At 46.2% G+C, this 18,559-nt stretch overlaps 1 protein-coding gene across 7 annotated transcripts in view; it reads right to left on the bottom strand.

The window, feature by feature from the left end:
• Nucleotides 1-2,342: 2,342 nt before the first annotated feature.
• Nucleotides 2,343-18,559, bottom strand: part of LOC109400433 (filamin-A) — a 365,952-nt gene continuing 349,735 nt past the window's right edge. For 5 of the 7 annotated variants that reach the window (XM_062846659.1, XM_062846655.1, XM_062846658.1 and 2 more), the window contains 7 exons: nt 16,963-17,273; nt 15,761-16,709; nt 15,460-15,699; nt 15,202-15,395; nt 14,701-15,142; nt 14,430-14,651; nt 2,343-3,693 (listed from right to left, as the gene is read on the bottom strand). In XM_062846659.1, the coding sequence (XP_062702643.1) occupies nt 3,509-3,693; nt 14,430-14,651; nt 14,701-15,142; nt 15,202-15,395; nt 15,460-15,699; nt 15,761-16,709; nt 16,963-17,273 (2,543 nt within the window). In that variant the 3' untranslated portion in view covers nt 2,343-3,508. The remainder of the gene's footprint in view (nt 3,694-14,429; nt 14,652-14,700; nt 15,143-15,201; nt 15,396-15,459; nt 15,700-15,760; nt 16,710-16,962; nt 17,274-18,559) is intronic. The other 2 variants (XM_062846656.1, XM_062846662.1) reach the window with 1 other exon arrangement.

The following is an 18,559-nucleotide window of genomic DNA, read 5'->3' as shown; positions in this document are numbered from 1 at the left end:
ACCCCGGTCCTGGGACCACCGCCGCCCAATTCACTGCAGCTCAGGTGCCTATACCTTCTTCAAGAAGCGTTTTAGCAAGCACTTCAACAACAAAATAAATCGATAAAATCCAAATTCAACAACCTCATCTACAAGTTCAGCTAGGGTAGAAGCTTCAGTTTTGGCCAGTCCGGAGTTTTGGCCATGGTGCGGTATTGAGCCTGTTGCGATCTAAATCGACGTAAATTTATTTTTTACTAGGAGATCCTATTACAATATGATGATTAGGTACAGCTGTGAAAACCACACGTTTTGATTAAAAACTAAAAGAAAAAAATATATTTCCTTAAAAAATCAGCTCTCATATATCTATTTTGGCCAGGGTGCTTCTAATTTGGCCACTCCCATAAGAAATACACGTGATTGGCCAAAATAGAAACCAAACTTAAAAATATGGCCAAAACTGCGGCAGTGCTTCTATTTTGACCAGTGCCACTTTTAATGCAAAAATCAAGTACCTATTGGCTTGATTTCTGCATTTTTTCTTCAAAATATAGATTGAAACCTTTCATTTGACACATTGGTTGTTTTCATAGGATTATTGGTTATTTTTGTAAAAATGATTTTCCTTAGACTGGCCAAAATCGGTGCCCGCACCCTATATGGTTCTAATCTGCAAAGACGAAGAGACTGTTGATACTTGTGCTTATTCTGCGAATGGAGTGACGTGAGAAAAGTCGGAGTCGTATATCGAGGTGAGAAATATCGACTCGAATGAGGTAACTCTCCATTTGATTTACACGGCGAGTCACTTCATTCGAGACGGGATTCCTCACCTCGATATACGACTCCGACTTTTCTCACGTCACTCCATTCGCAGAATGAGCACAACTGAGTCGTTGAAGAGAATAACTCCATCCACGGCTTCCGGTTGATGTGCATTGGGAAGGAGCAGAGCTGATGGAAGTAGACGAAGCGACGATAGTCATAGAGAGTATGGTGCATTGGATTACTCTTTGCAGGCCGAACAGAGACTGATAAGAATTACTGCATAAACTGTCAAGAAACTTGACTGTTACCTTCCACAGACATCCAATATATCCAATATATCATCACAACTAATTGGTCTATTGTGAGACGACCCATTCAACACAGCATCGCAGCATGATCAACCCTTACAGTTTCACGATAGCTGCTCAACTAGTGGAAAATGTTAAAAGCTTCCAATACCCTGGCGGCCGATGCCAAATACAAATAAGAAAACTAGTAGCAGTAGTAGTGGTGAGGTTAACTCCTTCGCAAGAAATTACTTAGCCAAGTTCAACACAGTAAGGACCTCAATCGGGTCCTGTTGAGTCTTCGTAAGTCAATGATGGCAGCTAAACAGGACCATGAGAAACTCATGGCAACTGTGGCAGTGGCAGAACCCGTGAAGTTGAAGATACCGAAGTCTACGCCGACGGAAGCCTTCGCATTCACGGCTAGCCCTAGAAGTGTGGCGGACGCGATTGCTTATGACAATCAATCGCAGGAGCGTGTGAGCTAGCCGTCAGGTGAGGAGCTATCAGTCGGAGCATAAAAGGCTAGGGCGCCACCTACGGAGTCTGGCGTATGAGATTCTTGGCGAGAGTGCCGAGCTGAGGGCTCGCACAACGGAGGCGATTCTGAATGTGAAAAACCTAGACGAGGACACAGACGCGGAATAGCTTGTAACGGTCCTGCGGCAACAGAGTGTGGTGCAGCTGACCAACGTAACCGTTCAGCTGCGGAAAGGCCCGGAAGGGACACAGGTGGCCTTGGTACAGCTATCTGTGGCGGACGTTAACAAGTACGTCAAAGTAAGGAAGCTCAAGGTGACCTGATCAGTATACCAACATACCATACACGAGCCAGCGGAGGCTTGCTTCGGGTGTCTGGAACCAGGACATAAGTGATTGGACTGTGAAGACGGTGAAGACCCTGACATGATCTAGCTAGGGAGCAAGCTGAATAGGCGATGTGGAAGAGAAGACCATAAGGTACAAGGCTGCACGAACCCTCCATTAAAAGTCTTCTGTGGGCTTGGTGGCCGTGCGATTAGGGGCGTCCGTTTCGTATGTCTCGGAGTGTTGTTTTTGTTGGGAACAGCTCACCTAAGCCTACTACAACGGTGTACTGTCTTTTTTAGTTTAATGTGATGTTATTGCTTCTATTGCATTGATCTAGTTCTAGTAGATCCACAGTGTAGCGTGGAGTAAAAATAGAAAACTGTTGTCATCGATGACTCAATAACCTCTTATAGTTTTGCCGCTTGGAACCGAATCAAATCGCATTCCAGTGTTAGGATTTCTCAATTTTTCCATCTAATCAGCCAAACCACCTCGGACACTTTTATTATTTAACGTTTTTATTTTGATATTTTTAAAAATGGTTCCTTTCGAAAGAAATAATAAATAATTTCGATACCATTTCTTCTCTGTTGGGTCTTAAAAATGATTCAACGTAAGGTAAACTAAACGTATATAGGTTAAAACTAATAAAGAAAACAAAAGAGATAAACGAATTACAGAAAACGTAAAAAGTCTATGAGGGTAAAAACAGAGTACGATGGAAAGGTTGGAAAAACAATAGTGATGCTTCATTTGAAGAACGGATTAAAAAATAAAATTATCAAAAGACTCGGAAGGATAAACTTAATCGAACATTATCGTAAATTGATAATAATAACTAGAATAACATTAATATGTTTTCTCTTTCTCTCGCTCTCGCGCTGCTGATGGCTGTAGTTTAGCTGCGTGACCGGGTCTCATGTGATTGTGGGGTGGTGGTGTTCAAAGTCGTGTTTGTCTTTGTCTCGTTTATATTGTATAAAAGTGGAGGCACGTGTTCGTTTTGATTTTTTGTTTGTGAGAGAACTCTGAATTTTCATAAACTTATTTATTGCCGGACTGTTACAACGCTGTGTTAGGTCCCGCCTGGTTGTGAACTTTCCTATCTAAAAAAAACAAATTGCTTCTGTCGAGACCTTTTCGCAATAAACGGTAAGCTGATTTTGAGCTCTTTTATAATTCTTCTATGGAAAATGACAGTTGGACAAAACTGTCCAATGAAAAGGCCCGCTGTTGTAGTGTTTTGAGTGTTGGTTGTATGCAGGACGTCGAGATGTTAAAGTTCTGTGTTTTCATTGATCATGTCTTTCAAGAATAAAATCTAGTTTGCTGGCTCCAAGAGTAGAGTATGTAACTTAAAATGACACTGACTGGCCCTTTCTGTGCGGGATTGGCATTTGTAGGGGGTGATTGTGTTTCTTAATCAAAATAAAACAAAATGGCGGATACCGAGACCTTCAAACGGTGTCGGCTGAGGTTTCCCCAAAACAAGTAGTGGTTTGAAGTGTTCTTTTTTCTTTTGTTCTGAGAAGAGGCACAACTAACGCGCACACACACAACGACGCATTTCTTCGAAATGGTGGTGGGGAGGGGATGGACGACGGTGATGGCGTGGCGGTGGCGATGGTTTATTTCCTCCGGTGGTGACCAGAGGGGCCGGCTTACACTTCGACCTTGAAGGGGGAACCGGGAATATGGTCGTCGCCCCATTTTACCAGCAGAATGTAGTCGCCACGTTCGCGAACCAGGTAGTTTACCTGGTACTGGTTGCGGCCGGTATGCTTGATGAACACTTCGTCGCAGGGTCCCTTCGGTCCGTAAATGCCAACGAATAGGATGTTGTTTCCTGTGGAAAGTGGTAGAAAAAGATGATGTATTATATTTGTTATTTGTATGTCTATTGTCTGTCAATTTGTCTATGGAAGTGTCACAATGTAGAAGCTCATAATAAACAATAATAGTGAAATGTATAGATTGAATAAATTGTGTTACTTTATTCTGGTATGTAAATAGCTCAAATTGGCGACGAGAATGAGATTCTACATCCGCAGTTGTGTGAAATAGTGATATGTGTTGTTAGTGTTTATTGGGAAGTGCAAAGTTGTAGACACAAAGTCGTTTATCAGGTAAATGTGGAAGTGTTTGCTCCTTGAGCTACAGCTAGAGTTTATAGGATAAAATATTGAGAATTCACATATAAAGCTGTGTAAAATAGTTTGGATCACGGTATACAATTTTCACAAGGAAGGCCAGTAACACGTGTAAAGGTGTAAACAAATAGTTTCAAAGTAAACAAGTGTTGTCATTGCTATCCTTGCGCATGGTTGCTTGCATGATAGTATGAGGTAGCAGGCTATGTTTTCTTTTGCATGAACGAGTGCAGCGATATTAACTACCTTCGAGTTTCGACTGTTGGTGATTATGTTGGAAGGGGAATGGCGTTCAGTCTTTGGAGGAATAACTCAAAAACGGATTCTTAAGCTTTCATCCGACGTTTCGGTCGCTATATTGCGCCTTCTTCTGGGAATTAACTATGCTCCGTTTTGTCGTAAGTATGAGCCCACAACATAGGCCACATTTGTCCCAGACGTAACGTATCGTCTGCCGCCGCCGGCGGATGGATGGGATAAAATATCCGAAAAACTATCCGGGTCGTTTTTGAGTTATTCCTCCAAAGACTGAACGCCATTCCCCTTCCAAGATATTAACTACGCCATCACCAAATGTCAGTTTTCCGGAATGTATCACCTTCTAAATGATGTACACAGTGGTTTGGATTAGTGATACGCGACTTGATAGTGGACTTGGATGGAAGATTCAATGGGCTTCGCGACATGTGAGCGTGAATGAAAGTTTTCATTAGCTACGCGGCTTGGAAGCGGAAGAAAAACAAAGTCTGGATACGCGACTGGATAACGGAAACAAAGAATTTGAAACAGATCAACAAAGACCAAATAAGGTTGTCGCATTGGACTTGTGCTGAAGCCCATCCAAGTCTTTATGAAGAAGTTCACCAACCTCACTAGCTCGACCTTTAACTTGATGATTTTGTGGCTATATCGGTCTTTTTCTACTCATAGTATAAGGGAGTGGAGATCAAAGTGGATAATGAAATGATAGATATGATAGAATTCGCTAGGTAGCGATCAAGTGTGAAAATTTTATAGAAGGTGACATAGGCAGTCGGGTGCTTGAAACTTTTGCCAGTCTTGGTAAGGTGGTATGAACTACCAACCAAGCCGATCTGTTTAAAAGCACAGGTCGCACGGCAGAAGTTTCACGCATTCGATGTATTCGTTCAATACATGGCCTACTTGCCTAATTTAGTAGGATTGACTAGGTCGCCACTACGAGTGGCTGGTGTACCCAACAGCGAGCAGGCGGCAAGAGGTTAAACAGGATGAGCACGAGGTGGCACAGCATTGGCCGAGAAAGCGCAGATGACTTGCGCGGACCTCACGCGGGCGTTGAACCGCAACGTGAGTGGGTTACGAAAGATGTTAGTAGTTGCCAAACAGCTGGAAACGGACAGCTTCCTCTTTACTGGCAACGCGACGATGCAGCACGAAACCATGCAACTCGCCGGAGCCGTAGTGGAGAGATCAAACCGCCCTACGACTCGAGCTGCATGATCGAAACCTGGCGAGGAGAAGCGTCCGGCATAGGCGGGCGAAAAACCAAAGAGGAAAAAGGGACCGCCAGCGCGAGTAACCAAGCTGTCAAGTTGGTTGCGAATCGCGCAAGGGGCAACCAAGCCCCAAGACACGGGGGTGAATCTTCATCGCGAAAAATGTCGCTCGTTTTATTGCTGGACACTAGCGAACCTGGTGGTGGAAAGCAAGCTTTTTTGTACAGCGAGCATAGGGCGGGAGCGAGGCACGCTTTGATGATTTCTTATTTTTCCAAAGAAATTCATTCCAATCTTGTTCTCCAAGTGACAATTTTACGACTTCCACCTCGAAACTTCAAATTTGTTCGAAGATACACATCTGTTCTGCGCCCAAGAGACAAATCGTAAGAGGAACGACTGCAAACCGGATCAAGGGTACCCTTGGATTACGGTTGGAAAGAAGAAGGTAGTTGGAAAAGTGAGGTCAGCCCGTAAACGCGAACGAAGCGACCTGCTGGTCTTCAAAAACCGAGGCAGACACGTACACCAAGGTGCTGAGGGCCATGCGAGGCGAAAATCGTCTCTCACTGCTGGGCGCGGATGTAGAAAGCATCCGGCGCACCAGGATTAGAGCGATGACCACCGATGCTGAGGAGCTCGCAGCTGCATCAAGTGCATCGGCCCGGCCGGCACGCAGATTGGCACGATTAAGCTCCCCGTGGGGAAGGTGATCAAGGCGACAGCAGGGTAGGCTGGACAGTGTGCCAGCTCAGCATATACGAGCCGCCAGTGGCGCGCTTCAAGTGCTTTGAGCAAGGTCATAAGTCGTGGGCGTGTAAAGGCCCTGATAGGAGCAAACTCTGCATGAAGTGCGGAATGGAGGGACAAATCGCCTGGGAGTGCAACTCGGCTCCAAAATGCCTGATTTGCACGGCGAACAAGGGTCACACGACGACCGGGTCAAAATTTCCAGGCATGCGAGGAGTTCTAACCAACCGACGATAATCCAGATTAATGAGCTAAACCTGAACAACTGTGAAGCCGCACAACAGTTGCTGTGGTAGTCGGTCTCGGAGTCAGACATCGTCCTACTATCGGACCTATACCGCATCCCTCCCAATAACGGGAAATGGGTAGCGGATAAGGCCAAGCTCATGGCAATTTGCATAACCGGTCGTTTTGCGGTTCAGGAAGTAATTTCCACTTCGCTCGAGGGCTTCACAATAGCGAAGATCAACGAGGTATACTGCAGTTGTTATTTGTTAGTTTATTATTTCTTCACGTCTATGTGCGTGCATATGACGCCGTAATGCCAAGGCGATCCCTGCCCAGGAATAGACGCAAACCGGTACACTGGTAGTGTCCAGAAATCGCAGAACTCCGCGCATCCTGCCTAAAAGCTAGGAGAAGAATGTAAGGAGCTTGCACCGATGAGGGAAAAATGGAGCGAAGTGAGACCAAAAGGGCGGCTATACTGGCACTGAACAAAGAGATTAAGGCGCGTAAGCGGGCGTGCTTCGATAATCTCTATCAGGTAGCCAACACGATCCCCTTCAGGGTTGTCATGGCCAAAACGCCAAAGCATCCTCAGAACATTGCCCCAAGATGCTGCAGAAGGTCGTGGACACGTTGTTCCCGCGCCACGATATAACACCAAGGGCCTCCGTTCCCTATGGTCAAACCGGCAACAGCGAGGTCGCCCCTGTGACGAACGACAAGCGCATCGCAAAAGCGAAGTTACTCAAGTTGAACAAGGTTCCGGGTCCGGAAGATATCCCGACAGAAGCCATTGAGTCGGTCATCAAGGCTAGCTCTGACATGTTCCAAATGGCTATACAGATGCGCCTAGACAGAGGCGAATTTCCAGAAAGGTTTGGCTGGAATGTCGTTTCAACGACTATCACCCAAATCGTCTTGGAGCTACAGAGGAGGTGGCGCGTGGACTCGGAGAATGGCTAGTTCAGATGCGGTACAAGAGGTGGTCCAAGGGTTCGGAGTCGGTTTCGTAGGTCATACCGGTGCCCTGCAGTTGAAATCGACCCTTACAGCGATTAAGTGGCCGCGGAGAGGACATCCTGATAGCGTTGTTGTCGTGGCGTCGATCTATTGGGTTGGATTCGAGCCCGCGATTGGAACGGGGTCTCCGGTAAGGGCCGGGGTAGGTGGAGAACCTACTGTCAGCAACCTTCTGGTGTAGCTGATAGGGCCTGAACGGTAGTGATACCCTTGCCTTCAGCAGGTCAGATCGGGTTGCACGGTAGGCATCAGTTCTTGATGCTTGCAAAACAGTTGGGCGCGGGCGTAGGGTCGCCCCTGCCCGCCTTTTGGAGGACAATATGGAGTGGTGAGGTCCGCTCGGGAAACTAGCTAAGCATTTGCGGGCTACCTTGATGGACTCCCCAAAGCGTGTCATCGATGTTCGTTGCTGCAGACTACGCAGCTAACCTTGAGGGTGGAATGTGCACTAGCCCCTCTCTGAAGCAATGCCTTCTTGGTGGTTCCGGAGAGACGATGGGTTTGGTGGCAATGGGAATGTGTTTAGTGGGTCGAAAAGAGAGTAGTCCTGGCTTCTACCTTTTTGAGGTAGAAGAAGGCCTCAACCCCATACTACCCGGACCTTCTGTCTGGGTGTCTGTTGATCAGATTATCCCCCATAGTTTTGAAAAAAGAGAGGTGAACAAGGCAAAGGTTGGTTCTACTACCCAAACCCGGGAAGCCACCTGACGACCCGTCGGCATACAGACCTATCTGCCTTCTGGACACCGCCGGGAAACTGTTCGAATGGTTCATTCTGTCGAGGCTGACGGTCTATGCAAAGAAACCCGATCACTCTGGCCTCTCGGATAACCAGCTCGGCTTCCGAATGGGTCGATCGACGGTGGGCCGCCATCGAGTGCGCCACACACCACCTAGAAGACCCGGATAGCCTAATACCGGATACTATGGATACTATGACACTGAGGAAGGAGAGAGGTACTACAATATCACCGCGCGAGTACCTCTGAGGTTCATCCCATGTCCGGTACTATGGAACGCAGCATATGATGGCGTATTGAGGCTCACACTTCCACCGGGCGTAAAGCTGGTCGACTTTGCCGACGATATTACCCTCGTAGTGTACAGCGAGTGGAGTATGACGATAATGACATTGTCCAAGATAATGTCAAAAAGCTCGGCCTCGAGTAAGCGTAAGCTGCTCGCGGCAGTAGCGGTCTCCATACTACGGTATGGCGCAGCTGCATGGTCGAAGGCACTAGTGGTCAATCGAAACGTGAAGCGACTCGAGACTACAAACCGAGTGACGTGCCTTAGGATGGTCAGCTCATGCCGCACGGTCTCAAAGGGCGCGGTATGTGTGCTAACGGGCATCGTGGGCATTCCAACATGAAGCGTATGGAAGCGATCGCCTGAAGCTACGATGCCGACATAGTCAATTTTGTCAAGGCATGCCAACAATGTGCGTCCGTAGCCAGGTCGCTTCCTCACTCTCCGCCGGTGGCGTGATCCAAGCTGACCGCTTCGTGGCAGCGTGTCCACGTCAACTACGCCTGTCCGATCGAAGGCGAGTACTATTGGATCACCGTCGACGCCTTCTCCAAGTGGCCAGAGATCATCCAAACGACCCAAATCACCTCAGCGGTGACGATCATCATTCATCGTGGATTGTTTGCTCGACTGGATAGGCTCATAACGCTTGTCACAGACTACGATACCCAGTCCACGATCACCGAGAGGACAAGCACTGGACCTCTTCTTACTGGCATGCGTACCGAAGAACGCCCAACCAGGCTCTAACGTACCAGAACTTCTAACACCAGTGCAGCCATCTGACGACTGCAAGAAATCGAGATCAATCGGCCAGAACGACCCCGTCTACGCAAAATTTTACAGCCGGAACAGTTGGGAATGGGCCCGTCGAGATTATCGGAGACACGATGTATAACGTGTGGGTCGAAGATCGCCGAATGCTGCTCTCCCATATCAATCAGCTCCGGAGTTGCCAAGCTACTGATACGACACCGAAGCAACCCGTCAGGGTAACCGCCTCTAGCCAGCATTCGTTGCCACTCGACGTCCTCTTGTGTGCTTGGAAACTCCAAAGTTGACCATCAGGCACGCCGACATCGTCGCTTGTCCCGAGCGCTTGTGCATCGTCACCTGCGCAAGCGTCTCTCTCTACGTCCCGAGCCTACCCTGGCTAGGTTCCCCAACCGCGCGTGCGTCGTCTACGCAACGGCATGAGACCTCGGAGATTCCGTACATGTCATCGTCACCTACAGCGTCACCATCTACCGGATACGCATCCGCTGCAGCGAAGTGTTGAACCGGTCGTAGATCTCCCTAGGCATTCTTCATGGACTCGACCTTTACCACCTCTATTGTGATGGGAGATGTTGAGGCATATCATGAATATGAAATGTACTCACTTAGCACACCTCACCTATAGATGGAGGGTTGAAGACTTTGAAGACTACGGGAGTGGAAGCCGCCTCTAACATCTACTTCCAGCACAGCCTCTCTTATCGTTACATGTGGAGATCACCATAGCAGACGGAAACTTAAATTGGTCACGTCCTGTTGGATGGACGGAATTTCTCCGACATAATTGACGTCAGGACCTCTGACCACTAGCTGGTGATGGCAAAAAATGCGTGAAAAAATTCTTGAGGATTGTTGGAGTACGACAAAAGCAGCCATCCCCAACGCAGCTGCGATCAACGTTGGGTATGCCGATTTATTCGACGAGGAGTGCAGAGCGATTTTGGAAGAGAATAACGCAGTAAGAGCGGACATGCTGCAGCACGGCACTCGGCACAACGTGGAACCAGAAGCTCAACGCATCCCACAAAGGCATCGTGCCGCAAGTCGAAATCTGCAGGGATAAGGACGGAAGCATCTTGACGGATGGACGTGCGCTCATCTAAAGTCTGCAAAGCAGTTGGGCGCGGGTGGGGTTGACCCTGCCCGCCTTCCGAGGACAAAGGGAGTGGCGAGGACCACTCGGGAAACTGGATAAGCGCCAGCATGTTACCGTGATGCACTCTCCAAAGCGAGTCATCGATGTTCGTTGCTGCAGGCTACGCAGCTAACCTTGAGGGTGCGATGTGCACTAGCCCCTCTCTGAAGCAATGCCTTCTTGGTGGTTCCGGAGAGACGAAGGGTTTGGCGACCATAGGAATGTGTTTTAGTGGGTCGAGGATAGAGTAGTCCTGACTTTTACTATTGTTGTAGAAGACGGCCTAAACCCCACACTACCCTAACCTTCCTGTTAGGGTGTCTGTTGAGCAGATTTTCCCCCCTATGGTTTAGAAGGAAAAAAAAAATCTAAAGGGGAATCAGTACTACGACGATCACCTCAATGGCGGAGAATGCAGATATGGAGGATCAAGGCAGCGGGAGAAATGACTACATCAGTACAGCAGGGAGCAACAATGAGCCAACACCCACGAGACCTGGACCATGCTCGAGAGGGATCTGCAGGAACTTTAAGTACTCGAGAGACGTTTGTCGCGGAAGATCTTTGGCGGTGTGTATGAGAATTGAGTGTGTTGAAGAAAGATGAACCACGAGATCGTTGTATTCTACAGCGAACCTTGAATCTAGGAGGTGGCCAAAGCCGGAAGGATACAGTGGACAGAGCATGCAATAAGGCATTCATCTGCGTATGGCATCTTTTCCAGTTCTTTTGAACATGGAATTGCGAATAAAGATAGAAACTTTTATCAAACATCTCACTTAACTCTTTGGAGCCAGAGGGGTCATATATGACCCCAACATAGAAACGGCTATATAAATTTACCCATTCGATAAAACTGAATACTGTCTTCAGCAAAGTTGCTGCAGATTGAGTCCTCTATTAGGGATAAATGGGCATATTTGTATTTGGGACTTCATTGACAACCTAGAACATCCTGAGCACCATGAAATTTGGCAAAACGAAATAATAGACATACCAGTTAATCTAAAAGCTGAATTTGGATGTAGGTTACGTTCATTGGTATTCATTTAACCTTTGCCAAGAATATCAAAAGTTGTTTTATATTCTGGAATGTTCTAGGTGTTCCAAACTGTCCTTCAAATGTACAAGAATAATTTTATGTATTTTCACCACAAATAATATCACTGCATAACCTACTGGGATTCGTGAAGCTCTTAACATCTACAATGTCATTTATAGACACTATAGGGATATTCTAGGTCAGCCAAACTACCTTGGAGTTCAGAACTTCAGGTCTACACTCGTTACAAGAGCTATATCTGATATACTGAGTAACGTTGCATAACCAACCGCAGTTACTGGAGCAATCTGAAGTCTACCAGCTTATTACAAACCTTTGGGATATTCAGGATTGTCCAAACTGTTCTTTAATGAAGTCCTTCAAATCTACAAAAAAAAAACTATGTGTTTTCGCCATAAATAATAGTATTGCGTAATCTGCTGGGATCCGCGAAGCTTTTAAAATCTCAAATGTCATTTAGACTAGAGACACTACAGGGATATTCCAGGTCAGCCAAACTACCTTGGAGTGCAGGACTTAAGGTCTACACTCGTTACAAGAGCTATATCTGATATACTGAGTAACGTTGCATAACCAACCGCAGTTACTGGAGCAATCTGAAGTCAACTAGCTTATTACAAACCTTTTAGACATTCAGGATGATCGTCCAAACTGTTCAATAATGAAGTCCTTCAAATCTACAAAAATAGCTTGTATGTGTTTTCGTCATAAATAATAGTATTGCATAATCTGCTGAGATCCGCGAAGCTCTTGAAATCTCAAAGGCCATTTATAGACACTGCAGGTATATTCCAGGTCAGCCAAACTACTTTAGAGTTAAGGACTTCAGGTCTACACTCGTAAAAACAGTCGTATCTGCTATACTGAGTAACGTTGCATATTTATCCGTGGCTACTGGACCAATCTGAAGTCTACTTGTTTATTATGAACCTGAATGTCCCGGTTGGTCCAAACTGTTCTATAATGAAGTCCTTCAAATCTACAAGAAAAACTTTATATGTTTTCATCATAAATAATAGCGTAGCATAATCTGCTGAGATCTGCAAAGCTCTTGAAATCTCAAAATGCCATTTAGAGACACTATGGGAATGTTCCAGTTCAGCTAAACTATATTGGAGTTAAGAACTTCAGGTCTACATTCAGAAAATTAGCTATATTTAACATACTGAGTAACGTTTCATAATCAATCGCGGTAACTGGACCAACCTAAAGTCTGGGATATTGTGGGCTTCTTTAGTGTTATGAAGCTTAATTGAAAAAAATCAACCACTGATGGCATGAGGCGTTTTCGTTTCAGATAGTAATATTACACAATATTTTTTTGATAATTTAGCTATATAGTAGTCAATAGTTGTATTCTGTGAGCTTCAGTAAGTGTAATAGATTATGCAACATAACTCTATATAATCAAAACAGAAACTTCAATTTCTATAGATGCTAGCCCCGGCTGATCTTATGATGTCCATTTAAGGACAAGGTATTTGGAGTACATAGCTCAAAATTTCTAGAGCACCGTTTTTTAGAACCGTTGAAAGGATTTGGACTAAAATGCATCACGCTGTTGACAACCACTGAACAATTGGCGTGATGCATTTGCATCCAAATCCGTTCAACGGTTCTAAAAAACGGTGCTCTAGAAATTTTGAGCTATGTACTCCAAATACCTTGTCCTTAACATTCAGAAGATTTATTGGACATGATACATTACAAATCGTAGCTTTGTATAATGAAGGAAACTACCGTTACACCCATGGACTCAAGAGTGTAATCTCAAGAACGGTTTGGATGACCTAGGATATCCGAACAGATCTAATACTGTCTATTGAACTTTCAGAAGACTTACTGAACATTATAGATTACAAATAGTAGCTTTGTATGATGGAAGAAGTTACCGTTACACCCGTAGACTTTAGGATCTAAACGCAAGAACAGTTTGGATGACCTAGGATATCCCGACTGAACTTTCAGAAGACATGATAGCTTACAAATCATAGCTTTGTATACTAAAAGAAGTTACCGTTACACCCGTAAACTTGAGGATCTAAACTCAAGAACAGTTTGGATGACCTAGAAAAACGAGACTGATCTGATACTGTCTATTGAACTTTCAGAAGATTTACTGGACATGATAAATTACAAATCGTAGCTTTGCATAATGAAAGAAGTTACCGTTACACCCGTAAATTTTAGGATTTAAACGCAAGAACAGTTTGAATGACCTAGGTCATCCCAACTTATCTTATACTGTCTATTGAACTTTCTGAAGACTTATTGGACATGAAAGATTGCAAATCGTAGCTTTGAATACTAAAAAAAAGTTACCGTTACCGTTTGCATAATGAAAGAAGTTACCGTTACACCCGTAGACTTTAGGATCTAAACTCAAGAACAGTTAGAATGACCAAGGATATCCCGGCTGATCTGATATTGTCTCTTGAACTTTCAGAAGACTTACTGGACATGATAGATTACAAATCGTAGCTTTGTACACTAAAAATATTACCGTTACACCCGTAAACTTAAGGATCTTAACTTAAGAACAGTTTGGATGACCTAGGGTATCCCGACTGATCTGATACTGTCTATTGCACTTACAAGAGACTTACAGGACATGATAGATTACAAATCGTAGCTTTGTATAATGGAAGAAGTTGCCATTACACCCGTAGACTTTAGGATCTAAATTCAAGAACAGTTTGGATGACCTAGGATATCCAGAAAAAATATTTTGTATAATATTTTACCCTTTTATGCTATTGAGCACTAAAACAACAGAAAAACGTATAAAATGTTCCATAATAACGCTTGAAAAAATTCCGGTTTTAAAGGGTTCAAAGGTGGAAGATACACTACGATAAACATACGGACGTTGAACTGAGGCTTTGTAGTCTATGGAAGCTGAAGTGATACCGAATCCCAGCTGAAATAAACCTAGCTATAGATGTTACTAACCTGCATCTCCGGCGTTCAACGTGAACTGATTCTGTTTGCCTAGGTACGCCTTCTTAAGTCCCATGCCCTTGGATTGCACTTTGCTGGCGTCCGATTTGAAGATGGGTAGAATGACTCCGGTTCTGTTGCCTCCCTTGGACACCTTGGCTACCGTTTCCACTATGACCGAGGACGTTTCCTGGCCGCCTTCTTCCGCCAGTTTGTCACCTGTGGGGGATATATCTATGGATATTTTATGGAGTTTCTACGGAAGAGGAGTCTTCCCACAAACCTGTGCACTTGATTTTGAACGGCGATCCAACGATATGCATCTGGTTGTACTTGATGGTCATGTAGTAGTGTCCCGGTAGCAGCGGCGTGTATCGTACTTTGTAGCCTTCCTCGACCTCGGTACAGTCCATAGCCACCTTGGAGGGTCCATCGATGGTGACGGCCAGGGTTCCAGCGCCAGCGTTGCAGGTGTCGATGATGAGGTCCGTCTTCTCGCCGGTCTTGATGTCGCCGAGGCCCTTGCCGGAAGCGTGCACCGCAGCCGGATCGACGTCGTCCTTACCGACCTTGATGCGGTATGGCGATCCAGGGATGTGCACTCCGTTGAACTTGACGTGGATGGCGTGGATTCCGTTCTCGCGCGGGTAGAAACGCACCGAGTATTGGTCCTGGTCGATCAGCTGGATGAAGCAATCGTCCTCGTTGTTGGATGGGGCTACGACCTGAGGTTGGGAAATGACAGTGAATACTGTGTTGATGGCATCGAGAACGAAGAACCTACCTTGGCATCCAGGTCACCCTTGGCACCGTTCTTTCGGACCATGAACTGCGCGGGCTTGTCCGCTTGCACCGCTCCACTTGGGAACTGAGCAATCTCCAGCTTGTGGGCTTCACCCATGGCCGGCGAAACGTACACCTTGAAGGGCGAGTCCGGAATATGGCGGTCGTTGAACTTCAGACCAATGCGGTAGTCACCTAAGAGGAGAAAACCCAAGACAGTTTGAACCTCTCTGCAAATATAATAGAATTTAGAACAAACCTGGTTCGCTGACGACGTACGATACGTCGCACGAGCCGTCCTTGCGGTCCTTGAACTCGATTTCGGCCTTGCTGGGACCCTCGACGGAGATGGCCAGGGTGCCACCGCCGGCTTCGCGGGTCCACACGTTGAACTCGCACGGCATGCCCTGCTCACCGTGCTCCAGACCTGGTCCGCCGGCCTTCACCAAATGGGCACCGGTGTCCTTCAGTGGACCGACGGTGAACTGGAATGGGGATCCTAGAGAAGCATAACTGGGTTAGTAAACGAGCAGTGTCAATCTACGAAGTGTTCAACGCACCAGGGATATGGATCTGCTTGTACTTGACGGATACGGTGTGCACGCCGAGTTCCTTCGGGACGAAGTGTACCGCGTAGAGGCCGTCTTCGATTTCCTGGATTTCGGCATCTTCCGTGACTCCACCGGGCGAGGTTACGGTTGCGGACAGATCGAACGAGGTAATTCCTGGCATTTTGAACGTCAGCTTACATTGGCTACCGACTTCGGTAACCGGGACGGCATCGCGTTGGCGTTGGATCTTCTCGCGTTGCCGGTTGGTGCCTTCGCCGGAAACCTTGACGGTGAAGGGTGACCCGTTAACATGATGATCGGCGAACTTCAGGTTGACAATGTAGTAGCCAGGTTCGGTTGGTTTGTAGGAGATGTTCAAGGTACCGTCTTCCTTGTCGGTGCACTGGATTTCGGCTTTGCTAGGTCCTTCAATGGATAGCGACAGACCGCCGTATCCAGCGTTGCGGGTATCCACGGAGAAGACGTTTTCGGTATGGGTCTTGCCTTCTTGGAGGGCATTACCGGTTACGACAACCTTCTTGGCGTCGCCCACTTCACGTTCGCACACGTTCACTTTGAAGGGCGAGTTGGCGATGTGCTTTCCAAGTCGCTTGACCGACACGGTGTGTTCTCCGATTTCTCGGGGCGTGAACGAGATGCCAATGTTGCCGGTGGGCATGCGCTTCAGGAAGCACGGCTCCTCCAGGCCGGACGGAGCCTGGATCGAGGCGTTCAGGGAACGGAGATCCTGATCGGAGATCACACCGGGCAGGGTGACTTCAGAGCAGGAACCCACGGAGATCTGGTTACGCTTGCGACCCTCACCGGTGATCTTGGCAAAGAACGGCGAACCCTTGATGTGCTTGTCGCCGAACCGAACGGAGATCTTGTACTCGCCGGGAGCCGTTGGCAGGTAGGATACGGAAACGGTGCCGTCTTTGTTGTCGTGGTAGGTGATCTGTTACGGAGAAGTGTAAACTTAGTATTTGATTGGCGTTTAGGATACGTATTAACGAGCACCCAACAACAACTATACTAAGGTCTCAATAAGTCTTATAGATATCTCAGCAAAGCTTACGGAGAACTCTGTGGATATCACCGGGAACTCAATACATAAACTTTAAGGACTCAGCATAGTTTATATCCAATTTGGTTAAGTTTATAAAGAAGAAAAAACAAGAAAATAAAAGAGATATCGACGCCACACTTACATCGGCCTTGCTGGGGCCCTCGACGGCCATCTGCAGTCCACCGGCACCGGCTCCCTTAGTGGAGATGGTGAACTGGGCCGGTTCGCCGGTCACGCCATGGGTCAGTCCAGGCCCGTAGGCCGTCACGTAGCCGCTGGAGATGCTGTCGACGTGGAACTTGAACGGAGATCCCTGCACGTGTTCGCCGTTGTACTTGACGGCCAGCTCGTGGATGCCTTCCTCCTTGGGGTCGTACCGGATCGACACGGTTCCATCGTGGTTGTCGTCGATGACAGGCTTGTCTACTTCTCCGCTGGGCATCTTGACTTCGGCTGTGGAAGAATTAAGGAGGGGAAGACGACCGTTAGTGGATGACTAGCTTTCGATTAGGTCACGCGGGAGGTTCGGTTGAGTTTAGCACTAGATTTCATTACGTTGGAATCGCTAGGACAACGAATTTTCCAAATCCCAATTCCAAGTACATAGTGGTTTGTATCCCTTCGTAGAAACTCTTACAACAGTTGTGATCGTTTGAGTATTGGTTGAATCAGCTAAAATTTCAGCCATTTCTCCACGCGGCTCAGCCAATCTCTAGATACATATCGGGTACACCTGTTGGCCCCGGTACAAATTATTTGTGTAATATACCGAATTGGCTGGCGACGAGGATGATGCGCTGTTACGACTTACCACGGTTCATGATGGGAATGGTTTATTTTCGATCGCCACTTTCGTCAGACGAATCGATATGCATGAATAAAGATTGAAAAGAGTTGTGAGAAAACTCTATACCCTCTCGATAGAAATTATTGCAGAAATATATTGGAGGGAGTTGGTATTGGGGCGAGAAACGAATTGGCTTTTTTTGGGCAGTGATTGATCAAAGCCATGGCCAAGAAGAGTGAGAGTATAAATGGGATCGAGTCGTATGTAGTTTTTGCCGTGAATTACTTTCAACAGCGGAGTGTAATCAGCATGCGATACAGGGAATCCCCATATTTACTTGATCAATACACAATTGCACTGTTTATGCATGAACACGATCTATAGGGACATTTGAAGACCGATCTCTATCGGCTTTTCTGTAAATTATTTAATAGGATAACTTTACGTATTTTCGGCAGTTTTGTTTTCTTCGTCATGGGTGTTTTTTTTTATTCCGGTTGGACCTAGATTTGGCCTCAAATCCTCCTCAACCAAGCTGAATTATATGGCCAAGTTTCAGGCAATTTGGTCGACAAAAACCCCATGACAAACCTGCCGATAATACCCTAAGTTATCCAACGTATATCTTATCTTTACCGTTTTTTGTTCAAATCATAAATTCAAATTAAGAGTTCAATTTGCATAGACCTTCTGTTCCTCTTGTTTCCATCAACCTACGATCTATTTGAATCGAACTTCAGAAATACTTAGACATATATGCAAAAATTTTACTAATTTTTTCACGAACTGAAAATTGAGTTTTTTAACAAAGCCGACGTATCTCTGATCTAAGATAATTTCTGGTGCTCGAACTATTAATTACTAAATCTTGCCTTGTACTGTATGTAGTAAAGATTTGATAACTAGAAAGAAATGCTTGGACTGCAACAACTTTATCGCATTGCTATCCATC

Source organism: Aedes albopictus, chromosome 1 (genome assembly GCF_035046485.1).
Source record: "Aedes albopictus strain Foshan chromosome 1, AalbF5, whole genome shotgun sequence".
Lineage (NCBI taxonomy): Eukaryota > Metazoa > Arthropoda > Insecta > Diptera > Culicidae > Aedes > Aedes albopictus.
This window is presented reverse-complemented; position numbering and strand designations above follow the sequence as displayed.